The following is a 26,715-nucleotide window of genomic DNA, read 5'->3' as shown; positions in this document are numbered from 1 at the left end:
TTCACCAACAATCAACAATTTAAACTTGGTGATTTAACTTAATTGTACTTCCGTTAATGAATAACAATATGATTTACATACACACATCAACTCTAATTTATTCACATAGTAAAATTAGCCGATTCCCTTGAAATTGATTTAATCAACTCTCTATACACTTGATTAACCTTTTCAGAGGTAATCATAATTAGTAGACAATCGCAATTAAAGATCAAGGTTGTAATATATTTTCTGTCACAATCAAATCAACCGATTATGATTAAGGAAATTCAAAAAAAAGGAACCATGAAAAATTATAATATCACCAATTTGAAATCTTTCAAATCTGTGTACAAAAAGTTAATTGTGACCTTAAATTGTTACAATCAATTGATTTCCTTCTTTAAGTAAATTTTCATCAAATTTGTGATCAACTAATTTCCACTGATTAAGTTAATCATTACTATTATTGACCTTAACTGGATTAGATTCAAACCAATACCAGAACAATGATTGATCATCAATCTCCACTGATTGTTGTTGTAATCAAATTAAATTGTTATCATCATCTAATTGTAACATTGAGAAAAAAAAATCATAGACAAATTGTTCATTTATATATATATATATTAATCAAGTTAATTTGATGATTTAATAGTAAAGTCAATTTTAATTTTGAATATACAATCATGATTGAGATTAAAAATATTATTTAAAAAGTTTTGATGATAATCAATGAACGATAATCATCACAATTAACTGGACCAACATGATTTACTTAAGCAGAGGTAATTGGTCACCATCATTATCATCATCCGTTGGAGTAAAAATAATAAATCCATTAGTGATTAATATTGATTATTTGGATTAAAAGAAAAGTAGACCAGCAATTAAAAAAAGTTTTTTTTTTCTATCTAAAAAGTGTTATCATAATTATCTTAATTAAGGAAAAGCCTGAAGAGTGGTTTACAAAATATGTACATGATGAATGAGAAAATCAATGATTGAGCTAAATAATAACCAATGTAAATCCTATGGGCACAAGAAGAAAAAGAAATTAATTAGTTTCTTCAAAATGATTAAGAAAATTGTTGTTTACAATTAAGATGGTTGATCTTTATCGAGATTGTCAACCTTGAAAAGTGTATGAATAGAGAGATTGAAAATCGACTGGAGGTTATTCTGGTTCTCCTCAAATTCATTCAGGGTTTTCAGTGATTCTTCATGCGAGACAAGATATAATTTCTTGAGCATTCAAATGTTGTATTAAAAAGATAAACCAACTGACCAGGTCAAGGTGAAAGTGAGGGTGGGCATCGATAAGGTAGGAAGTATGGGAGAGAGAGAGAGAGAAGGTTAAATATTTAAAATGAAAAGGGAAACGTGAGTCTAATTGTATATATCGAATATCGAACAGCTTTAAATGCCCTCAAGGTAAACAGAATCTTGGATAAAGATCAACGAAAAGAGAAAGAAAATTAAGAAAAAGTTACTTTACCATGTCAATCGTTTTTTAGCTTCCGGGATAGTTGAATCTTCCTCTTTAAGAAGATATTTTCTTATTCCAAGATATAAAGTATTTGTGTATGTGCGCCAATTAAGTGGACGAATATTGATATTGAATTTCAGCTTATCCGTTTCCGTTAAATTTTCGTGCACTTTTTGAAAATTTTCACATGGAAAACTCCATTGGCGTCGAGTAAAATAAGTCAACAATCCAAATGCTTGATGCATTTTACCAACCACTCGAACCAATCTAAATTAACAATTAGCATACAATTAGAAAAATAAATCAATCAATACACTCAAATTGTTCTAGACTGTAAGTTGATTAACCTCTAAATAGTAATTGTGATTGGGGTTTGTCACTTTTTTTTTGCAAGTTAAATCAAGAGAAAAGCAAAAGCTATTGGACTCAATCACGAAAAGGAGTAATTAACTGATTAAATCTTACCTTCTTTGTTGGCCAACAATGAACAGAATACAATCAAACAGGTAAGCAAATAGTAATTCGGAAAAATATTTGGTCATTAGATGATCAAATTTGGAAACCCGATTACCCTGCATCACTTTGACCGGAGGTCGTAAAACTTGAAGTGACGGAGCCTCAACAGCGGCCTCACGGCCATAGCTTAAAAACTGTTCCCATGTGACTGGATTAACATCACCAGAGGTTATATTGAAAACTTTCATCTTCTCATCATCCTGATTATTATTATCTTTTGAATTAATTGTAGCCATGTACCAGCCGATATTGATTAAACCATTTACCACGGTATCGGCTGGAATTAAGTCCGAAGTACAATTTGGCTTCAAATACATGGTTCGAGCGATTCCCAATGAACCAAGTAAACAAGCACCACTTGGACCATTAATCGTATCACCCCAACCAGGTAAAGGCTCTTTCCATGTGGCTGTGATGATTGAAGGTCGGGCTATTCCAATGGTCAGTCCAGTTCCATGATTTTTAATATATTGTTCAGCCAAAGCTTTGGTAAAGGTATAAGTGTTTGGACGATCTTCAAGATATTTCGAGTATTTTGCTTCGAATGCCTCATTGTCCATACTTTCACTGGCCTTTAATATCTCATCGACATCGACTTTCATTGGATAAATCACCTCACCGGACAATGATTTCTGACAATAAGCATAAGCAGTGGACACATGAACGAACACTTCGAGATTTTTGATCTCTTTACACAAATCGAGAACCCATTTAGTGGCCTTTACATTAGTGGTCAAACAATCCCTATGATGTGGTCATTTGCATAATAGGTAAAGAGAAAAGAAGAAAAGAAAAATTAAATTTACCTTTAATTAGCTTTACCAATATAATCAACTTGTCAAATAATTTAGCTGAAGGTCAATGTTAACAAGCAATTAAGATTTTGTTTACTCATGGATGTATTAATATATACAATTAACTAAAAAATTGACAATTAACTTTTATGATTGCCAATAATTTAAAATGTGATCATAACAAATTAGCAGATTTTCATAAATTAACTAATTGATTGTTTCTTGTAGATTCTCAATCCATAAATTGTATTCAATTGGTATCTCATTAAAATGACCTTTCGACCTTATGGAAAGTTGATTAACATGATAATCAACGAGAAATTCAACAAATCACTTATATAATTGACAATTAGATGATAAAAGAATCATCAACATGATAAAGTATTGATTATCATGTTAATATTTAATAAGAATAAGTTATAACAATTAACAATTGTAATCTTACTTTAAAGGATCATCGAAACGCACTGAAGCTGCCGAATGGAAAACAATTGAAACTTCATCAGTTATTTTCTTTCGGTCCAAAGGGTCCAGTCCCAAGCCCTCGAGGCTTAGATCACCATCCAAAGCAATTAAAGTCGACGACAATTTATTTGGATCACAAGCTTTGAAAACATTATTTTCTCGGAACTCTTCAAGTCGTTGTTGGACATTTTTACCTCGTTTAGATCGTAATAAAATGTAGATATGTTTAACCTCACAGGATCGAACAAGTTTCTCAACTAGAACCTATGGAAAATTCCAGAGTTATGGTGACAGTTTGAAAGAGAAAGAGAGAGAGAATTGATAAACTGGACATTACTGGACAGTAGGTGATTCTTACCTTTCCAAGGAAACCAGTAGCTCCCGTTACGAAGACTGATTTGTTTCGGTAAAATGAAGTGATTGGTGAGTCGTTATCAATTGATTCCATTGGTAAAGATTACAATTATGATTGAAATAATCGAAAAATACAATTAAGATGATTGACTAAAAGTAGAGAAAGTTAATTAGTTAAAAAACAAACGGAGAGAATAAAAAAAAAACTTAAAATAGAAAATGAAATTGATGAAAAAAAAGGTAAAAAGTTGAGATTCTTGTGTCTTTTTGTAAGTTTCAATGGAAAGTGATGCGGATGAAGTGATGAAGTTGACAAACTGAAACTGTAATTAAGAAAATTAGTTGATTGGTTTGAGGTAAAATTAGTAAATTAACCGGAGAGAGAATTGTAACTCTACAGAACAGAAATTGCAACTAACTGGACTTTAACATTAACCTAATCCAAGTAACGAGAAAAAAAAGGAGTCACTGAGAGAGGAAAGGAAATGGAAAGTGAGAAAATGAGAGAGAGGGAGAGTTTGAGAGAGAGAGAGATAAGATGATAAGAGAAGTGAGTGGAAAATAAGGAGATAAAAGGAGAGATAGAACCGGTAGAGAAAATGAGAGAGAGAGAGGAGAGAAGGAGGTGGATAAGGTGAGATGATGATGAGGTTGTAAGGGCTTTAGAATTGGGGAAATCCCAATGATCCGCAACCGGACCATGGAAAAAACCAATTGCAATGGAAAATAAATTGACCTGATATTGGCCCAGGGGCGATTTAGACATAAACATGATCCAAAAATTCATGAATCTAATTCTGGTGGAAAAGTTTTTGATCATTTTTCTCTTTGTCAAGGTTATAAAATTTAATTTTCTTCACATTTTCTAATCTTACAAAAAAAAGTTTTTCTTTTCTTTCATGATAATCAATAACTTTTACCCTGTAAACAAAAAGATAACCTTGAGATCAAGTTAATCGTAATCTTAATCTTAATCTGACGATTTCATTGCTAATCTCTAATTGCGGTACATTTCCGGACCATTACGATTGGACTTTCATTTAGAGCTAATCAACTGTAATTGTTATCATTTAATTTACTGTTGATGTTACACAGTTTAGTTTACCTTTAATTGTTCAACTGGTGGTTAGTGGAAAACAACAATTTAATCAAATTTTCAATTTAAACGCAATTCGCGACGTTTTTAATTTGCTAAGTGATTAATTTTTCTTTGATTAATCTTATGATATATACGAGAAAAGTTAATATAAATGATTGCATTGAGTTTTAATCACAAAAACATTAATCAAATGGTTGTTTAATTGAGTGTCTTGTTGTTGTCGCTGTTGTTTACATAATTTAGTTAATTTAATTCAGATCGCTAATTGTAACTTCAATTGGTTAGCATTGGGAAATAATTATTAATACAATTTAATTAATGTTTTTTATTTTGCAACTTTTCATTCAACTAAATTAACCTTGTGAATTTTGATCATTGTAACATTGATTAATCAATTATTACTATTAGTTAATTAAAATTTTAACTTTAATTGTTTCATTCAGGTTAGAGTTTATTTTATTTGATAATAAGAAATTTTAATCATTACAGTTAATCGTTGATCTTTCTTGTCAATTTATAAGAGCGATTTTCAAATCAAAGTTAATTGTTCACTAATTCGTTATTTACCTTACTGGTTACAAATCATATTAATTAACGATAACTTATTTAATTACATGTATTTGCTAATCGTAATTTATTGATTTAAAGTATTGACTAAGATTCTAGATAATTAATAATAATCCAATGTAAAGGAAACAGAAACAAAAATTAACCCATTACATGTAAGTGTGATTACAATTAAATATTCATTGTAATATAAATCTAATTAAGAGAAAGTTAATCATTACAATCAGTAGATTATAAGAATTGGCATCAGAATCGATCAGAACTTTCTCTCAAGTTTTTATCGGATTTTTTTCTAGCATTTAGAACTGCGAAAGAGGAAAAAGTTCAAAAAGATTTCGAGTTGAAAACTTCGAATTTTTAATTGTTAGTTTTTAGGGAATTGGACATTAGATTCATTTCTTTTCTAATTAATTCACCAACTATCAAGATTAACGATTGAAATGAATTCATTCATTGAACCATAGGGTTGATATCTGAGCCAAATAATGATCGGATATTCATGAATATCCAAGACCCAAAGAGTTAAAACAAAGATTAGTATTTATATTGCTCTTTGAATCTAAAAGAAATAATCAATAATCTTTGGATTTCCGTTGCCCCAGGCGATTGTTTTGCTCTATTGGGTGTCAATGGTACAGGGAAAAGGTTGACAGTAGAAATAAAGTTTCTTAATGATTTACAATTAATATTCAAGAACATTTATTCACACCTCCTTGAGGTTCATGCTTTATACATTGATCACCGGACTGAGTCCGATGGCCTTGCGGCACTGAGCTAATCGCCCAGGTTACAAATTTTTTGTTCAAGTATTAATACAATGTCGATGAAAATTTTGTCTTTGATTATTTTTTTCGTTATTAGCAAGATTTAGATCAGAAAGTAATAAATTCTCTTGTCTATAAATTGGAGGGTTTAAATACGAAGGTTTAAATATAAGCTTTGAATTTGAGGTTTGAATATAAAGTTTTAATAGATTGTTAGTTTGATTATCCAAAGATCTAATTTGATGATTGTAAATAAGTACCAAAGGTTGAGGTTGAAGTGAGGATAAGGTCCAAAAATAGTTTAACTCGTTAGGTTTGTCATGAAGAAAAGGAGAAAATATAATTAGAATTTCAATTTATTCAAAGAATAGGAATCAGTCATGTTTGTAGCTCAAAAGATGGCAGTAGCTGCTAATCCAATTGTTTCGAATGCAATTAAACAATTAAATTCGAGTAAATTAATCAATAAATTGAGATGGATCACTGAAACAATGTGTTGATTGATTTTATTTGATTGGTTTGATACACGAGTTGAATTACATATGAATGTAAATCACCTTAACTTGTTGAGTGACAAAACAATTAAAACGATTGGTGTTGATTATGATTATGATTGTCACCAATTGATTTATTTTTGTCAGAAAAGTCAATTCTGCCTCATGATAACCACCAAGTCCAATAACCACCATGATAAATTGGTGCTGCTTTTGGATCACTAGGTTTATTTACTGGTTTAATTGCGATTTGTCGTAATTCATTTATACGATTTATCATTTGATTGACAATTAGTTTATTGTTTGATGCAATATTGTTATATTCACATGGATCTTGAACAATATTAAACAAACAAGGTTCTCTCAAAGGTTGACAATTATTTCTCGTTTGATTGTTGCAACTGATTCTCAGTAAATTAAATGGTCTTTCAATTGATCTTTCATCTAGTTCGTATAAAGATTGATTCAAGGTTAACCATGACGACGATGTTGATGGTAACTTTAATGACGATGATTTATAATTAACTAACTGATGATTATTCTTACCGATATGATTGGTGAAATTTCGAACCACCCAATCATCAAATTTCCCATCTAAAACTGAACCTGAGACGATCTTATAATCACCAATTCTGATTGAGAAAACTTTCCAAATATCATCAATATTATGTAACAATTCATTTCGAAGTGAATAATAATTCATTTTCGTCTCATTATTTGCTGATTGTTTATTGTAATTACCTTCCAATTCATACCTTAAATTGATACCATAGAGATTTCCAGGTAAATTTGATGAATTTCCACCAGCGAATGAGTAAATTGTTGGTAACCAATCACTTATATGAGATAATCCTGAATAAATTGTTCCCTTTGATTTCAACCAATTAGCCCAAACCCAAGATAATCCTTTAATCCCACCTTCCCAAAGGGTATATTTAGATCCTCGAAGTGGTTGATTAGATCCAACACCTAAATTAGTGTGTTTATCATTAAGGGTGCCCGTTGGTGCACCATTGTCGGAGGTGAAAATGATTAGTGTTGAATTTGATTGACCATAACGATGAAGAGAATTGAAAATTTTACCAATTGAATCATCGAGTGAGGATAAGAGGGCAACGTAAGATCTTAAATTGATATCATTTATGTAAGAATAACGATTAAAATAATCGACGGGAACTTGGTACAGTTTTGGTGAATTCCCGATGTGAACTGCTTGATATGAGATCTCAATGAACCAAGGGTCATTGGAATTAGAATATGATTCGATTAATTTGATTGCTTGTGAGGTGAAAATTTCAGTTGAATGTTGACCAATGAATTGATCTGCAGCTCGAGTCTCATTTTGGTACCAATCGAGTCCCCATTTTGAATTTGATCGGGTAATCCTATCATAATAATCGGTTGCCCCTGAGAGGAAGCCGATATATGAATCGAAACCTCGTTCAATTGGAATCATTTTCTTTGAGCAAAACCCTTGATGCCATTTACCGATCAGATGAGTTGAATAATTTAACGATTTCAAATATTGTGGTAAAATCTGAAACTGTTCAGATAATCCCCATGGCTCATCGCCGGCGATTACACTATGTTGCATTCCCGTTTGAATTGGATGGTAGCCCGAAAGTAATGATGACCTTGACGGTGAACAGATCGGCTGAACATAATAATTGGACAATTTAACCCCTTCCTTTGCGAGTGTATCAATATTTGGTGTTGATATAAAATCATTACCAGTGTAACTTAAATCATCCCAACCCAAATCATCAACAATTATCAGTAAAATATTGGGCCTTTCATGGTTACAAATTGATTGAAAAAGTGAGGAAACAATCAAAGTGCAAACAATTAACTTAATCGGAAACAATTTACTTACCAAAAGTAACATAACAATTACTGAACAATTAAAACTAATTGACTATAAACCCTCAGGTAATTTTTGTACATCATCAATGTGACAACATTTAGATAATTGATTGTTGCTAAGTAACAATTAAATCTCACCAATTTGAATTGTTTCAACAGGATGAGAAGAAGAAAAAAATAAATCAAAAATCAAAGCCAAAAGTATCATAATCACAATTAACTTTTTCATTAATTGTGACAACCAAACAATTAACCTGAAAAAACATGAGAAAAATTCAATTGGTCAACAGAAAACCAATGAAAAAGTTTTTCATACTCAACCATCAAGACTCATGCATTTCATATATACAAATAACATCAATGAGATTAATTAATTGCTGATTTTCATAATTTAATTACAATTAAGAAACAAAAAAAACGAGTTTGGACTCAGTCCCGAATTCGAGTCCAACGTATCCGATACTTGGACTTTTCTTTTTTTTTGTTTCGCCAAGAAAGTCAAATGAACAGGTTACCTGTTACAGGTAAGACTAGTTGTTGATGTGTTTCTATTGAATAGTTCAATGTTTTTATGATCAAAAATCATCACTGTCATCATCATTTCCATCATCTCCCCACTATCATCATCATTACCGTCACTTAGTTATTTTTTTATTCCATTTTAATATCTCTCCATTTCTCCCTCTCTCTTCATTACCTGATAGGTTTTACATAGAGAGAGTTGATTTTTCTATTTTGTGTTTTATTTAATTTCTTTTTTATTTCTTTTTGTTCTTATCCTTAATATCCTTCTTATTGTTGTTCACCTTTCTCTGTTCTTCATATTAATCCTCCTTTTCTTAGGAAAAGAAGAGAATTTTCAAATTCCATGTAAAAATGAAATGGACAACGCTCTCTTCTTTGGTGTTGTTAATTCCAGTGCTTTTAGTTTTAGTTGTTTTAAAAGGTAAATTGATTTTTTCTTTCTTTCTATGGAATCATTTTCGCTCCAATACAAGTTCTTTTGGAACAATTCGTTTCAACTGTTGTCTTTGTTTCTTTGTTTCTTTGTTTCCTCTTTGTTAATTTCTTTGGTTCGTTTGTGTTTCTTTCTATTTTTAATTTTCTCTCTTATTCTTTTTTCCTTTTAGAAGCCACATTCAACCAACGCTCAGATAATGATGAAGTTGGCGTTTACTTGGCCAACAAAAAAACAATCGATGATTTAGCTAATTTAATTGATCCTTCTCAATCTTGTAAATGTGACTGTGATAAAGAAACTGCTTCCATGGTTGAAGCTGCAGCGGCTGCTGCTGGTGTGGACTCGCCATTTTCTCGTACCAACATAATAACCACTCTTCCTCCAGGGGAAGATGTTCCTTCTGAAACAGAGGCTGCAACCTCTAGTTCAACTAAATATGATGAAGTCAAACTTATTCCAACCATTTATGTGATAACCCCAACTTATACTAGACCCACTCAGATGGCCGATATGACCCGTCTCGCTCAAACCTTAATGTTGGTTAAAAATGTTTTCTGGATCGTTGCAGAAGATTCTCATTTACTTAATCCACAAGTCGCTGATCTGCTTAATAGAACCAATATTCCATACATTCAATTACTCGGACCTCGACCTAAAACTCATCTAGATAAACGAAGTGGTCGAGGTGTTTCAAATCGTCTTGTAGCCCTTGACTGGTTACGGACAACTTTCGCCAATGATACAAATACACCGGGTGTAATTTACTTTGCCGATGATGATAACGCTTATGATATACAAGTTTTCGAGGAGATGAGAGATACCAAAAAAGTATCCGTTTGGCCTGTTGGTCTTATTGCCAAGATTGGATTATCAACACCAATTTTAGATTTAAAAACAAACAAAGTAATAGGTTTTCATGATCCCTTTATGGGCCGTCGAAAGTTTGCCGTTGATATGGCCGGATTTGCCGTTAATTTATCGCTATTCCTCTCAAAGCCCAAAGCCATCATGCCTTATAAAGTTGGTTATGAGGAAGACTATTTCATCCGGAGTCTTGGGGTTACAATTGATGATTTAGAGCCGAAGGCCAATAACTGTACACAGGTACGTAATCACAACAACAACAACAACAATTAACCCTTATTATTATTATAGTTAAATCATGATTTCAATTTAGTTAGTAAAGAGAAAAAATTTTCCCCATATACCTGTTTAGCCCTTTCCTATCTAAACCATTGAAATTTAAGTGATGTCAATTAGTTGGAATAATGAAATAACCATTAGTGGGTTAATAATCATCATGAGCTACAATCAGTGTAATAATTTAATAATCATTATCATCTTAATGATATCCTCTAGTTTTGTTTTTCTTTATTACACCGATAAAGATCAACTTTTTGTATCAAATTGTGATGGCACTTTTCAGTTGACCATTCAATCAAAAATTGAAGGTAATATTAATGATGATGATGATGATGTTAATTATTCTTATTATTATTAACAACTAGTGAGAAATATACAATTTACTAGTTTTCCATCAGACAACAAGAGAAAAGGAAAGAAGAAAAAAAGTTTACCTGAGTTGTCTGACCAGTTCATCAAACTGATTCTTCTTCTTCTTCTTCCTTGGCCTCCGGCATTTAACTTACCTTTTTCTTCATCTTATTTTTCTGTTGTTTCTAAATTAGGCGTTTACTCCGTTGAACCCATGAACAGGTTGATAATAGTTTTTCAAGCTTCTCTTTCCTGGTTCTATGTTCTAATTGGCTTCTTATTTGAAAATATAAGAACAAGAAAACAAGAAAGAAATTTAAATTCACCAATCATGTAAACAATCAAATTCTGATCACTTTTCTTTCCTTATTATTAACATTGTTTACAATTTTCTAATCACAATTTATCTCATCAAACTTTTCATGGAACAGATTAATATTCAATCGATTCATTCTCATCTTCTTTACCTCCTTCTCTCTCCCTCTCAAATACACACACAAATAGTAGTATTTACCTTTAATCATCTTCTCTTGAATAGTTTTCCATTTGTTCATTGACAAATTAATGTAAACTTATTCATCCTCAAGGAGATCCACTTGATCATATGACCAACTATCTTCTTAAACTTTTTTTCTTCTTCTAAATTCATAGTAAATTAGTGAATAACTTTAATCACATCATGATGGTTATTATAATGATGATTGTTGAGAATATAACAATACTTATTAATGGTCTCTCTCTCTCTATCTTCATCCTTGATGATTTTTTTCTGTTATTCTTTTACAGATTTTGGTTTGGCATTCAAAAACACAGCCAGGAAAAGATCCTGATTTCATCAATCTGAAAAAAGAGATTTCCAACTCAAGCAATCTAGTTCAATTGTATAACAATGTCCTTCGACAATGACAAAATTTACGCAAGGGAGATGTACTTTTTTATGTATTGGTGCCAATTATTATTTATTTTCAAGTGTCCTTGAACAAATAAACAAAGAAGGAAAATCTAACATTAATTATGATGAAGAAATTGATTTAATTACCCACCTTAGGATAACAGAATTATTTTCTTATTCTCATATTTATCGTGCTAATTTATCTTGTTAATTACAAGCAAACATTAATTTTCCTCCATTTAGTTATTTCCAATATCAATTTTACAAATTGTGGATAAAGACACCAATCAATTGTTCACCATTATCAATACACACACACACACAATGGAAACGCTTCACCTTGGATTGGGTCAACATGAATTGATGATAATCATAAATGAATTCATTGAATTGGCGTCGAAACAGCAAATGATTACCTGAAATTATCATCAACTTTTCAACGATTAAAACAATACCTTAATCATTTCCCTCCTCTTTTCTCATCCTTTCTACAATTTAATAGAAAAATTGTTTTCTTTTTCCTTCATCATCATCATCATCTTTTCATCGCCGATAACAATTATTTGATAATCGTATCCTTGATCTAATACCAAACACCAAGCACGACTGAGGCCATTCACGAAAACCCACCGCGCGTCCATTTAAATCACTTGGTGTCTCAACCATTTCAAAAGTTATCCTTTTTCATCATTTGTTCATCACTCCCATTGTGTGGCATCATCACCATGAAAATCTGATTCAACTTATTCATGGAAATCCTATTGAACCAGAATCAAATTTCTTGGACAATCAAACAATTAGATATGGGACAGAATTTAAATTGGATTATTTTTACATTACCTTCACTTTTACATCATCCAATTACCTTAAACAATAATAACAATTTAATAGTATTAATGTTTTGTTACAATTGCAATTGAACTAATCGTAAATTGTTTCGTCACACAAACAACAATTTACTACTTTGCCGATAAGTTAATTGCTCTAATTTTTTTTCACAATTTCTTTTGTTTTTAAACCAATTAATTCATTTTTTTTAATGCTCTTCTTGTCATCTTTTTTTTTGGGTTTTTAGGATTTCCTTTCAGATTTTAATTATTGTTTATTTATCCATCATTATTAGAAAGGAAATGAGTGAAACAATTAGTTGATTGGTAAATTGTTTTCCAAGTTAATTATCACCTTTTAAACATGAAAATCCTGTCAAACTTGTCTAATCATTTTTTTATTTGTCTCTTTTGTTAATTTCAGGTAATTTATGGATTAACAATTGAATCCACTTACAATATGATTACCAGAGTTAATTGTGACCTTGCTTCCTGATTATTTACATTAATTAACCACAATTATCAATAGATATTGGTAAAAGTTTACAATCAATAGGATTGTCCTTTTGTCCGATATTTTTCACACTTTTGATTGTTTAAATTGTCTCGTTGGTATTATATTAATTGTCAATGAAAAGCTTTTCCACTCGAAATTATTTAGGATTAATCAACTTTTCCATTAAATCAACAATTGAATCATCGTGATTATCACCACAATTAGATGTTTAAATTTTCATGGACAAATGATATCATTTATTTTGTAAAAACTTAATTTTTTGTTCAACAATCAAGTTTAATATTTAATCAGCTTGTGATTTAACCTTCATCAATTGAAGGTATCATACTAATTAAATTGTTATAGCAACAATTTAAGTAATTGTAATCATAATTATATTGTTTTTGTTTTCACAATCAATTAATATTTCAATAATTGTTTGGTTATCGATTTAGTTACGATTTTTGTTGAATCTCAATTCAATTAACTGATTGATTAATTTCTCATCAAATTTCCATGATTATAACAATCAATTCTAATTGTAATTAGTATATTCTAATTTTCTTTCTATTTTTCCATTAGTAATTAACGATTACAATTAACTGATTCAAATGAAGGTTTGCCGTTCTAACGCCCATTTGTATTATAATTAAATTTAATCAACATGAGCTGTTATGTAACAATCAACGTGATCTAAATTGTTGATCTGATTTTGTTTTTGGTTAATCAAAGTTAATCGGATTTAAACCAAAATCATATCTTCAAATTGATTATGATTCAAATTGATTGGCATAAAATCTTGATACCTGTTTCTATTAACCATAATTCAAATTGTCCAAGTAAAATATAAATTGTAGATCTTAAAAGATTAACCAAACCAATTAACTGATTAAATTGATTACCGGTTTTTAAACTTGTAAAAGAAATGACAATTTATAAATTATCACTTTCCATCTTTGGGATAAATATGACACAAGATAATTCAGTTGAATGATCACTTTCACATTTAATACAACCACTAACACTAATATGGTTAAAACTTGAAAAGTTAATCAAAAACAATCAACACCAATCATAAATAGTAAATCAATACAATTAATTTAGTTTAAATTGTCAACCAAATCTTTAGACTTTGACATTTGTCAGAAATTTTGAAATCACAGAGAAGCAAAAAAATTGGCTTGAAATCACAATTTTCCCCAGAAATTAACAATTAAGGGATAAGATTAACAATCAGTTCGCTCAATTAAATCAATCAACTTCAACTTTTCTAATTATAAATTAATTTAATTCACAATTTGGTAAACAAAAGATTTTGAATTCCAATTCAAACCGGGAAAGCGTTTCCATGGTAACTTTCAATTTAGAAAAAAAAATTATCCGTTTTTTTGTTTCTCTTTTTTTTGTTTGTCAATTTGATCTTTTTTTTTAATTGTGATTTTGATTAATCATTTTTTTCTTGATTATCTTTTATTTTTGTTAATCAACCTCTTTCTCTCTCTCTCTCTCTCTCCCTCTGTTTGTTTTATCTCTTCAACTGTTTACCTGTTGCTTTGGTTGTTCGGAAAGGCGAGTATTAAGTAGTCATGATGAGCGATATACTTGATAACAATGGACCGGCTCCTAAACAATTACGATTGTCACCTAAATCGTCTGGTGGTGAGACAAAGGGTGTTTATAAAACAGAGGAGCAAAGTAATGCTCTAGATTTAACTTCATCTCATTCGGTTAGTTCAACTATCCATGGTAAGGGTGAGATTAATCTGTCAATGATTAAATTTATAAGAATTTTAGATGAAGTTGCTGATACCAAGATGATTCACATTGAAGGTGAATATGGTGGAGATAAGGTTGTCCTAACCCTTGAGAAGACACCATTTCATAAAGACACCGTTGAGAAAATATTATCTTCCACCGATAAATCATTGAAAAAAGATTTCACCAATGATATTTACGGTACTTACAGGGCTTATCCACAAGCCGAACTCAATGGTATCAGAGTTACCATTATCCATCCAGCTACTGATCTTCACATTTCCAAATACTCTGCTCAAAGTTTCTTCATGATCCAAGAAACACCCGAGGATTACAAGAATATCACCTTACCCTACATTGAATCTCAGTCTTTCTCCTTGGATTGGGTTTACAATGTTTTGGACCATTCAAGTGAAGCGGAGAGAATCATTTTCGAGGACAATGATGAAGAGAAAGGTTTCATCTTAGCTCCCGACTCCAAATGGGCTGACCAACAAGATGGAACTTCTAACATGCATTGTTTGGCCATTGTCACCAAGAAGGGAATCAAATCACTGAGAGATTTAACCTCGGCCCATTTAACTTTGCTCACCAACATCAGGGACAAGGGAAGTCAAGCCATGAATGAGAGATATGGAATCAAGGGGAATCAGCTTCGTATTTATATCCATTATCAACCTTCATTCTATCATTTTCATGTACACTTTGAACCACTTTCATATCGAAGCTCATCCATTGAAAGATGCCACCTAATTGATCATGTCATTGACAATTTAACTCTAATTGGTGATTACTATCAAAAGGCAACCCTTACTTTTCCCGTTAAAGAAAACAGTGGCCTCCACCTAAAGTACCAAGAGCTCAAGTCATTGGCTTGACAATAATATTTTTTCATAATCAACTAAACAATTGATCATCACTTACAACATCTTTCATCATCAACATTATCATCAACTTCTTCTTCTTTTCTTTTCCTTCAAACCACAAACGCCTAAAGCAACGCATTCAAACTCATTGATCAAACCAATTTATTAATGATACAAATCTTTACACTTAAATGGGTTGACTATAATTTGCCTAGAGCTTTTCATCATGTATGGAAAGCGGAAAAATTAACTAGAGAACAGTTTTAAACTATACAAACAGTGTATCAACTCATCAATCTCTGAACCTGCCTGATTATTTTAATTTAATTAGCAAACCACAAGCTCCAAACAATCCTGATGAATATCATCACAACCCTAAAGAAGAAAAGAAGAAAATTTTCCAGCTAATTTTATATCAATTCTTCCGGATCAACTTAATTATTTTTCTTCTTTTATTCTCTCATGTGATTAACTTAACATATATTCACTTCAATTATATACATAAAAACCGTAATGGAACATGGAATTTCAATTAGAAAAGAAGTGAAATTCAATTCTTTCCCTCGATGGAAGCAAAACAAGAAAGGATCATCATCTTGAGAAAAGAAGAAGAAAAAAATGAAGATGAAAACGAACAAAATTTTCTCAACAATCAAGTTTTCCACCGCAAAAATCAGACACTCTTTTCCCAAGATACTCTCTCCATCTCATGGAAACCCCATTTTGTTTTTCACTTTGATAATCATTTCAATCTATTGATTTAAGACAATCTGATAATCTCTTCAATAACAAGGCTAATACACAGACAACCACACACATTGACAGAGAGAGAGAGTGACACACAACAACAATTAAATTGTCCACAAATGATGATGATGGTCATGAAGATTAGTAAATACATTGAAAGAGTCCATCAAAGATAATCATTTGATATCTTCACAAGCCAAGGGAAGGAAAAGTTTCCAAGGTATTTCCACCCGCCTCAACCGTCTTGAAGGGTGGTAAGGGAATGTGATCTCTTCAAATCAATTAGCCCCAATTAATTAATTTACAAAGGCAACAAATCAGAGGGAAAGGCCTCCCATTGGAAATGATTAGTTGGCTCTCTATGCTGCTTTTTCACAAAGACAACAAATCCTGATAAGACAATAATGAATATCTTTTCCTAATCCACTCATATATATATATTTATATATATAATATAAAGAAAAAAAGTTAAATCCAATTAAATTGTCACTAATTATTGATTAATTGGTAATCATGATAAGTAATACGATCAATAGGCAACAACAATAATAATAAGCTCAATCTAATAAACAGTTAATGTTTGTTTTTTTCATCTTTAAATATCAACAATTAGCCGGAGAAAAGATAATTTAAATTTATATATAATTTAGTATAAATTTGTTAATTGTTACCCTTAAATTTAGTTTAAATTTATTAATAGTTACAGTCTAATTATCAATAACCTTTTATGTTTTCTGATAATCAGCTGTTACTATTTAACTATCAATCCAATTTGGTTAATTAAATGATGATAAGTTATTAATGATAAATAAACATCATTCGATAATCAGTTAATTTATTATAATGATTAAGGTAGAAACAAATTGTTGCTCTTAATCATTATTCCTTCAGGTAGTCTCATGAAAAGTACATGAACCTTACCAATAATATAAGGATGATGATGATTTAAGTTAATGATTGTGATGGAAAGATGAAGTTAATCAGAATCATTTTCAACATGATGATTAAACAGGTTCTACAAGCTGATGATTAGGAAAACTAGAAGTTGATTAAAGTGATTAAATTAAAAGTTAGAAAGAGAGAGAAAAAAAAATGAAAATTCTAACTTGGAAATTCATTTATCTGAATCCACGAAGAGTCAGAGTGTTTCGATATTAATCAGATTCTCTCTCTCTCTCTAATTACACAATAATATTATTGCTGTCAAACGATTTGATTACTGGTTAGTGATTACAAGTGAATTAAATCATGATATCAGAAAGAACTGAACATGAGAGACACATGAACCTTTTCCTTTGTGAATCATGAGAAAAAAGAGAATATCAATTAACCTTAATTTCTCCTTTGAACCTACGAATTTTTTTGTTATTCTTTTTCGTTGGAACTTGTAAATTACCACCAACTCGAAATGAACATGATAAGAGGGAGAAAAAGGTTGGCTGACAATTTATTTAGTTCTCTCTCTCTTTCTCCTCCTTGTGATTGACTTAATTGTGGAGGTGAAAGTGAATTTAAATGGATCAAGTTCATCTCCTCATCTTTTCAATTCGTTTGATATTTAACTTTCTAAAAATCTATTGCGTATTTTAAATGATTAGTTTACAAATTTACTCTAAACTTGTTTTCCTCCTTTTTTATATATCTTATCATCCTCTAGACACTCACTCGCACACACACATGTACACACATAGAGATGTACACACACACACTCTGACTTCCTCTCCCTCCCCACCCTCTCATCAGTAGGAGGATTGGAAAGGTTTTTTTTACGTCACATGATTTGTGAGACTAAAAAGCAGAGAGAGAAAAACGTAACTATCAAAGTTTCCAATTCGAAAGGCAGATGTCACTAGTTGAATGAAAGTGAAAAAAGAAAGAGAAAAAAATTCGACTCTTCGAAAGTCTTTCTTTTTTCTCTTTCTTACAAGTGGCTCCATCTTTTCGTTGGTGTTGAAAATGTTTAATCAACATGATCGGTTTTCTCGTTGATTAAAGTTAATTTTGCTTTTCTGCTCCTGTCGAGTTGAATCTAAATTGTTGATTACTATTTAAGCGCAGGCTTAAACCAAATTATTATTAACGAATATGATTTTTGTTGTATGAATATCGTTTTATCAGAGAGACAGAGAGTAAATTGGTGTTTGTGTCGCTGTTGATTATTTTTGGATCCAATGTTCAATAATTCAATGAATATGCTCATCATCTCATCCGACTGAAATATCACAAAGTCAACAATCATCCTCCTTTTTTCATCTCTCTCTCACTTCGTCTTCATCCTCTCTCTCTCTCTTCTCTCACTTCTCCATGACATATTCTAGGTTAACCAACTAACTGAAGTATACAATCAATTTAACCTTGATTAACTCCATCGGTGTTTATTTCTCTCTCTCTCTCTCTTTTGCTGTTTCTCTCTTTTTTATCATCTCCTCTCTCTCTCTTATTTTATCATCTTGTTGATCACTCACTCTCTCACTCTCTCCCTTTGTCTTTTCCAATCATTTTGTCCCCTTCTCTGTATACTACTTACAACAAACAAGTAGCATCAAAGTGCTTTTGGTGACCCATGTTTTGGATTTTTGTAAACAGTTATTAGACTAATTAATGATAATTATTTTCCTTTGTTTTTAATTGTTCATTATGAGTGTGTGCTTAAATTTCAACGTCCAGGAGGATTTTTTGATGCTTTCCGATCACCATCATCTTCTTCATCAGACTCTTCATCATCACAATAACAATCACAATACAAGTTCAGACGATGATGATGATGATTTGTACGCTGGTGGAAAAACAGTTAGAGCTCCGTTCATCCGATCTACTTCATTGAAAACGGGAAAAACGCCACCAAATACACCGGGACGAAGTAAGAAAGCTGTCCGATTTGCTGATTCTTTGGGTCTTGAATTTGAATGTGTTAAATTAATTAGTCAAGATGAATTACCAACGGTTCCTCGATCAGCATACCAAGATTTAAAATTGAAAGATTTCACCAAAAGTAAACAATTTAACAATTTTGGAAAACAATTTAGCAATATTAATTTCGCCAACAACAATCACACTATCAACACCAATATCATCAACAACAATAATAATCATCAAAATTACCAACGATCATCATTAACTTTCACCAATACCACCAATAACAATGCCATCAACACCTCTACAACCCCACAACCAACAACAACAACAACAACAACAACCATCACATGAACATAAACACCATCACCACCTCCCTCGCCAATACTGCCATCACAAGTAAACCCAAACCCCAGCGGAAAATATCACCCGCTTGGCCCACAGCGTATAACCCAAATTGTCCCAATACTCTGGTTCCTGAGTTTCTTCAACCCATCGCATCAACTAATTTCTGTGATCGAGTTCGTACTCAACATGTTTGCCTGGAAAATTGTATCGTCTCTTCAGGTGCGGGTAACATTTCGGTGACCTGTGTAATTCGAGTTCTCAATATTGCTTTCGAAAAGTCAGTTACCGTTCGTCACACATTAACCGAATGGCAAACAGCATCCGATTCATTGGCTTCCTATTTACCAAATTCGTGTGATGGTTGGAGTGATAAATTTGTGGCCACTTTCAGTATTCGCTCAGTATCAGCCGGTGGTACGTTGGCCCCAGGGCAACGAGTATCTTTTGCCATTCGATACACAGTCGGAGACGATGAATATTGGGATAATAACAATGGGCTTAATTACTCACTTTATTCATCAACAATTTAGATAATATCAATTTCCCTCTCTCTCTCTCCAACCACCTCGCCCTGTTAATCTCCACATCCGCATCCTCCCCCTCTCTCTCTCTCACTCTCTCTAGGTGCCATTTTAATTGTTAATCCAAAAATTAATAACAAATTGTCTGAAAAAGTAAGAGATTGTTAAATATCATATAATTACAATAGCGAACTCATCAACATCACTCACTCTCTCTCTCTCTCCTCTCTCCTTTTTAGCTCATCGATTTTAATTGTAAATCCTATTTACCCCCTTTAACAAATTTAGATGATAAAATTATAGCAAATTATCAACAATTAATAATCAATAATAATAATGAAATAATTAACGAATAACATTTGCAAAGATTAATCATCATCCCAAGAAAATTGCCTTCGAAAGTTTCGATTGCTATTGATAATTTTACCTTCGTTCACTTTTACTCTCAATCAATTTTATTTTTTCTTCTTTTGTTATTAATTATTATTGTTCTTATTAATTGTTCGCTAATTGTAATTTACTAAGATGATGATGATGATTTGCATTTATAATTTCATCATTTGCCACTCAATTGAAATTCTCTCTCTCTCTCTCTCTATTTCTTTCTCTCTTTCTCTCTCTCTCTCTTTCCATTAATTGAAACTAATCAACTACAATTTACTAATTATAATAATGTTTGGGTTTGCAAGGTAAACTTTTTGATTGGTTTCAAGAAGAAAAATCAAATTAATAATCATTGTAATGAGAAAACAAGGAAATCGATTGATTTTCATCAATATTTTAAAACTAATTTAGAGCTTTAAAGAAAACATCCTACAAATTGAATTAATTACTAAATGAAAAAGGTTAATTGTTGTAAAGCTTTAATTGTGTAGAAATGTGTATTGTTATAAATATATCACAAACTCTGTAATCAATCAACATACAAATCATTGTAATTTTGTTTCTCCTCTCAAACAAATCACAATAATCTTTAATCATCACTATTTATCAATTGTTAATCAAATAAAGATAATTATTTCTTCATCTTAATTACATTATCATCTCAAGTATCTAATTGTGTGTGTGTCAATTTCTTAATTGTCGAGTTAATTGTTATCTCTACTCTTCCCTTTGTACCTTTACCTTGAACGTGATATTGACCCTTTTTTTTTGAATTAATTGTTTATTTTAAAACATTTGAATGACTTGTTGTTGATTCAGTTTGGGTTAATTACTATTAGAATGTAATTTTATCAATCTAATAGTAAAGGTTAACAATTAACCATCAACTGCCAACTATTTTTGAAAGATGGTAACTTGTTGCTCTGTTGGAAGTTAATTGTAATATTTATATGTTAATTGCGATTCTTGGATTATAATCAAGAAAAATTATCTCAATTTTTGTTTCTTCCGAAATTCATTTACAAGGCAAAACTATTCATCATCTTGAGCAAAAGTTTTTCATGAACAAAAACTAATAGGAAACGCACTTGGAATCCAATGTGTGTAAAAATAGTAATTGTGATTAAGCTCAATGTTGATGATTATCAACATTAATTAAAGAGAAGAACAAAATTTTAATCAATGACAATGATAAGTGATTAACTCTCAAGAATAACATTAATCTTACCCTTCTCTTAATCTCTTTGTTTTGTTTTTCTGTCTGCACGCGGTAAATGTTTACAACGCGTTCGTGTACAACGTGCACATCATGTGACAACGTGCCAACGACGTGCACAGGGTGCGGAGAGTGAGAGAGAGAGAGAGTTACACCCAAAAAGATTAAGCTAATGATTAATCAGCATTTCTATTAATTGTTGTTTGTCTGGTGAGTGAGTGATTGTTGTGGTTTTTTTTGATCGTGATAATTTTAGACTTGATTAGTTATAATTGTTTTCCTTTTTTTGCTTCTTCTTACGATTAATTTTGTTACGATTATTTATCTTTTTCAATTAGTATTTTAATAATTTATCTAATTTACTTCAAGTGTAAAGGTAAATTACTAGTTTTTGTTGATTATTTTAAAAGCTTGTTGGATACACACATAGAAACAATATTATCATTGACACACAATGTCAGTGATAATTTTTAATTGGAAAACAATGTAACCTCACAAATTGATTTCTAACATTAATTAATCATTAAATTGACATGATAATATGTCGATAATTTCTGGAAATGATTGTTTCAACCACTGTTGCCATTGTGGTGTAATTATATAACACAATTAATGAACACAAATATAAATATATTGACAGAGAGTGAGAGAGATAATCAGATGATTGAGTAGAGATTTTTTCTCTCTCTCTAATTCTCAAGATCTTTTCATTATGATGATCAATTGGTGATAATCATAATGGAAGCTAATTATAGTTGATTTAGTTAATCTTTAAGCAATCAAAGTGTTGTTATGATGATCATTTATCTACAAAGTTGTTGTCTTAATTTGTCTGTAAGGGGAAAATATTAACTAACCTTGTGAGAAAATGACAACAGAGAAAAAGAAATGATTTAATCCACTGATATTCAATTGAAGAGAGAAATCACCGATACAACTAATGGTTAATTGAATGAATTTAAAACATAATTGTAAAAGAAAATAGAAAAAATGAAATCATCGTGAGTAATTTAAATTAATTAAAAAGTAAAAGAAGCAAAAAAAAAATAAAAACAAACCTGAGGTTCGGTTGTCATGGTAACAGGAAAGGGAAACAATTTTTTTTTCTTATTCTTATTTGTTGTTGTTGTTACTAACTAACATTAAATTATATCAGCGGATTATCACAAATCACAATTTGACAGATTAATTTAACGCTCATTTATTAATTGTTTCTATTTGATTAACTATGTCTGTTTACAACAATTACCTTCATTTGGTTATCTTGGTAACGTCTATTGTTTATTGTGAGTAGAATTTTTTTCTTTATCTTTTCTTGTCATTTTCTTTCATTTTTTTTTCTTACCTTCTTCTTATTAAAATCCACTCTTATTAACTGATTAATATTTTTTTTCTCTTATACTTGTTATTATTTCTAATTGCAGGTCAATCACTTGATTGTTATATATGTTCAAGTGACAATGATACAGATTGTAGTGAAATATTTGATAAAGAACACGCTAAGTTACAACCAGTATCATGTGATATCTATGGAGCAGAATATTGTATCAAAACAACTGGAATTTACGAAGGTAAATTTTTCCTCTGGTTTAATTGTATTTGCATTTTGTTGATTGTTGATTCATTTTCTTGATGATAATGTACTTATCTCTCTCTCTCTCTCTCTCTCTCTCTCTCTCTCTCTCTCTCTCTCTCTCTCTCTCTGTTTCTCTCCATCACTTGCTGTCTCTTCCAGGTTCCATTGGTGTAAAAAGGTTTTGCTCTTCACGTAAATTTGAGGATTATTGTGATTATATTAAAAGAAAAGGAGATAATAAACCTCAACGAAGTTGTGTCTATTCCTGTAGTTCTGATGGTTGTAATCGAGGTGATAACTTGTCTAAACTCAATTCACATTTAACTTTTATCTCATTAATCCTATTCTGTTATAACCTGTTGCTGATAAAATGACATTTTCTTCAGGTTAATGTTGATCATCTTGCTGTTGATTGGTTATCATTTTCAAATTTCTTCGTTAAAATCTAATCTTAAACCTAAAGAGAGAGAGAGAAAAATAATCTGACAATTAATTCCAGTGCCATTATTTATGTAACGTGTTTTTACAATTCGTTTACAAGCAAAATCTTTGTTGTTTATTATCTCTCTCTCTCTCTCTTTCATCTTTGACCATGACAATAATTCTTAATTGTTTGACATTCCCTGATATGTAATGACCATTGGCTGGACCAAACAAAAGCACACACATTGATATTTTCTAACAAGTATTAACGTATTTATATTAACATAATCATAAAATTTTCTAAACCAGTAAAACAAACAAAAGGATATATACACAATAAAAGAGGCTTCATCTTGGTGATAAATCAATTCCTGTCGATGTAAAATTGTGTAATCTTTATATGGTTTATATAAAGTATCTTTAGCTTTTACTTGATTTTACCTATTTACTTGTCATCCAAGAGAAACCTTGGAATCACGTGTAGGGTGGCATCGGCATCATCATCAATTATAATGATAATCAAACTGGAATACATGTTTCAGGTAATATAAGGAAGTTGTAGATCACAATTTATCCTCAATTGACTGACAAGTCTTAAGATCCTAGACAATTTACATTGGCATTTATAATAACCGGTATTAGTAGACCATTTGAAATGGCCCAAATAATTGATACTCTCTTGTTAATATATTGATAAGCCTCAAACAGAATGAAAGGAAAACTAGTTTTCTAGATCATTTGATGGGCTCAATTTGTTGATATTCTTGTAATCCTCGGGTGTTTCTTGGATCATGAAGAAACTTTGAGCAGAGTATTTGGAAATGTGAAGATCAGTAGCTGGATGGATAATGGTAACTTTGATACCATTAATTCAAACATGGATAAGTTAAGTACCGTAAATATCATTGGTGAAATCTTTTTCAATGATTTATCTAAGATAATATTTTCTCAACGGTGTCTTTATGAAATGGTGTCTTCTCAAGGGTTAGGACAACCTTATCTCCACCATATTCACCTTCAATGAATCATCTTGGTATCAACAACTTCATCTAAAATTCTTATAAATTTAATCATTGACAGATTAATCTCACCTTACCATGGATAGTTGAACTAACCGAATGAGATGAAGTTAAATCTAGACATTACTTTGCTCCTCTGTTAAAACACTTTGTCTCACCACCAGACGATTTAGGTGACAATCGTAATTGTTTAGGAGCCGGTCCATTGTTATCAAGTATATCGCTCATCATGACTAATTCTTCTGCAAATCATGTTTTTTCATTAGCAAAAGAAGGTGAATTCAAATGGAAAACACTGTATAAGCACCCTTTGTCTCACAGGAATACGAGAACGAGAATAAATTTCCAATAGAATTTCAAATGATTCCATCAATATAACTACTTTTCTCTAGAATATATCAAGATATCCAAAGAATTGTTCCCAAATAAGATAAGTTAAATACTCAAAATATCGGAGAGAAAAACTTATTTCATCATGTTCTATTCGAGATGTAAATCTAACAAATATCACCACTTAAAAGCCCGGAGGGCAGCGAACTCTCAGCCTACAACTAACAACACCTAAGAATCTTTGAAATTATTTAAATTTGATCAGAAACAAAGTGATTAAATTGAATATTTACTCAAACGATTGGCCAAATAGGACAGAGCCTATAAAAGTATAGGGAGAGAGTATCGATAATATTGAATGCGAAAAACATGAAAATCTGTTTGCAGATTCAATTTAGAATCTGAGAATTAGTATCATGATAATTCACTTTGATTGTATTCGTTTACATATAAGAGCAGTTGACAATTTAAAACAAACAAATTAACCAGAGATAAAGTCAACTTAATTTCTCCAATGGCTCAAAATTAGCGGGAAAATTAACTAATCAACAATTTAAATTGTCCTTTTAGTCCTTGAAACAGACAATAAATTATCGAGTTGATTAAATATTCATAATTAGATAATGGAACCAATATAATAGAGAGAGAGAAAGTGTTTTCCCGATTAAAGAGATCAAAGTAATCAACGAATTGTTGTTTTTTTTCTAATTTGGTCCAATTAACCAATTGTTTCTTTACGAAAACCACGAGGGCAAACAATTAACCCCGAAAGTGAACTAAATGACAATAGTAAATGAGACCTAATATATTGATAAGCCTCAAACAGAATGAAAGGAAAACTAGTTTTCTAGATCATTTGATGGGCTCAATTTGTTCCCTGTCTTGACCAGTCTCTATATCGGCTTGTCCATTGCCCTTTTCCCAAAGTTGTTTAACTTTTTTTCGCAATTCTCTTCTCTTTGAAGCTTCAATCTCCTTTTGCATCTTTATTTCGGCCTCGATTCTTTTCCATTGGGCTTCAACACTTCGTTCACCATTGAGAAAATTGTCCAATTTGGTTAACATTATCTCTCTCGCTCTGGCTCGATTAAGTTTCAATTCTCTAAACTCATGGTTTTTAACAACGATTCCTGTTGAAGAAAATAATGAAACAATAAACAAATTTACAGTGAAAACTCTAATACTACCTGTTGGTTTGTGCACTAATGTAACACAATTGTGAGCTTTATTGACCTTCTGTCCTCCTGGTCCACTACCATGAGCAAAATTTTCATCCAAATCATTTTCATCTAACTTTGGAACCGAAGAGTAATCAATACGAGCTTTAATTGATTTCTTTGATGCTAAACGATAGACAGAAACTAAATTACTTTCTAAAGAAAACAACTGACGAAGACATAACATTGAAAAAGAAAAATAATGATCCAATTTCCTTTTCATCAAATTACAACAGTTAATTGTTCAAGTGAATTTCAATCTAATAATTAGCAAAAGATACTTCAAATATCCAATTAAAGGAGAGAAAAAAAAATTCTCTTACAATAATTAACTATGAGAAAAGAAAACAAACTACCAATAGAATAGATAGAATTCAATCAAACCGATAATTTTACCATTCGAAAT

General features: G+C 31.0%; 7 protein-coding genes across 7 annotated transcripts; 4 read left to right on the top strand and 3 right to left on the bottom strand.

Moving 5' to 3' along the window:
• Positions 1–592: 592 nt before the first annotated feature.
• Positions 593–4,058, bottom strand: LOC128397551 (fatty acyl-CoA reductase 1-like). The gene is made up of 5 exons (XM_053358289.1): positions 3,602–4,058; positions 3,224–3,507; positions 1,934–2,728; positions 1,478–1,735; positions 593–1,011 (listed from the first exon to the last, which is right to left on the bottom strand). Exons 1-5 carry the CDS (start codon positions 3,689–3,691, stop codon positions 918–920), a joined length of 1,521 nt encoding a protein of 506 aa, XP_053214264.1. The 5' UTR covers positions 3,692–4,058; the 3' UTR covers positions 593–917.
• A 2,449-nt stretch (positions 4,059–6,507) lies between these two features.
• LOC128397549 (arylsulfatase J-like) lies at positions 6,508–8,488 on the bottom strand. Its single transcript, XM_053358286.1, has one exon. The coding sequence runs from the start codon at positions 8,404–8,406 to the stop codon at positions 6,685–6,687; it is 1,722 nt and encodes a 573-aa protein (XP_053214261.1). The 5' UTR covers positions 8,407–8,488; the 3' UTR covers positions 6,508–6,684.
• Positions 8,489–8,879: 391 nt separating this feature from the next.
• LOC128397562 (galactosylgalactosylxylosylprotein 3-beta-glucuronosyltransferase 1-like) lies at positions 8,880–11,851 on the top strand. The gene is made up of 3 exons (XM_053358301.1): positions 8,880–9,330; positions 9,515–10,449; positions 11,626–11,851. The coding sequence occupies exons 1-3, from the start codon at positions 9,261–9,263 to the stop codon at positions 11,743–11,745; spliced, it is 1,125 nt and encodes a 374-aa protein (XP_053214276.1). The 5' UTR covers positions 8,880–9,260; the 3' UTR covers positions 11,746–11,851.
• Positions 11,852–14,195: 2,344 nt separating this feature from the next.
• LOC128397563 (m7GpppX diphosphatase-like) lies at positions 14,196–16,895 on the top strand. Its single transcript, XM_053358302.1, has one exon. The coding sequence runs from the start codon at positions 14,641–14,643 to the stop codon at positions 15,685–15,687; it is 1,047 nt and encodes a 348-aa protein (XP_053214277.1). The 5' UTR covers positions 14,196–14,640; the 3' UTR covers positions 15,688–16,895.
• A 1,541-nt stretch (positions 16,896–18,436) lies between these two features.
• Positions 18,437–21,176, top strand: LOC128397570 (glycogen-binding subunit 76A-like). The gene is given in 2 exon segments (XM_053358309.1): positions 18,437–19,471; positions 19,525–21,176. Coding segments are annotated over 2 exon segments (1,041 nt in total). The 5' UTR covers positions 18,437–19,059; the 3' UTR covers positions 20,154–21,176.
• Positions 21,177–22,567: 1,391 nt separating this feature from the next.
• On the top strand, positions 22,568–24,111 carry LOC128397569 (U-scoloptoxin(05)-Sm1a-like). The gene is made up of 3 exons (XM_053358308.1): positions 22,568–23,030; positions 23,169–23,315; positions 23,480–24,111. Exons 1-3 carry the CDS (start codon positions 22,973–22,975, stop codon positions 23,692–23,694), a joined length of 420 nt encoding a protein of 139 aa, XP_053214283.1. The 5' UTR covers positions 22,568–22,972; the 3' UTR covers positions 23,695–24,111.
• Positions 24,112–24,286: 175 nt separating this feature from the next.
• On the bottom strand, positions 24,287–26,692 carry LOC128397565 (mitochondrial translation release factor in rescue-like). The gene is made up of 3 exons (XM_053358304.1): positions 26,280–26,692; positions 25,910–26,222; positions 24,287–24,442 (listed from the first exon to the last, which is right to left on the bottom strand). Exons 1-2 carry the CDS (start codon positions 26,530–26,532, stop codon positions 25,945–25,947), a joined length of 531 nt encoding a protein of 176 aa, XP_053214279.1. The 5' UTR covers positions 26,533–26,692; the 3' UTR covers positions 24,287–24,442; positions 25,910–25,944.
• Between the last annotated feature and the right edge of the window lie 23 nt (positions 26,693–26,715).

The sequence above is a fragment of the Panonychus citri genome, unplaced genomic scaffold, assembly GCF_014898815.1.
Source record: "Panonychus citri isolate SS breed McGregor unplaced genomic scaffold, ASM1489881v1 Contig00033, whole genome shotgun sequence".
Taxonomy (NCBI): Eukaryota; Metazoa; Arthropoda; class Arachnida; order Trombidiformes; family Tetranychidae; genus Panonychus; species Panonychus citri.
The sequence above is the reverse complement of the archived record's forward strand: the minus strand, read 5'-3'. Positions and strand labels throughout refer to the sequence as shown.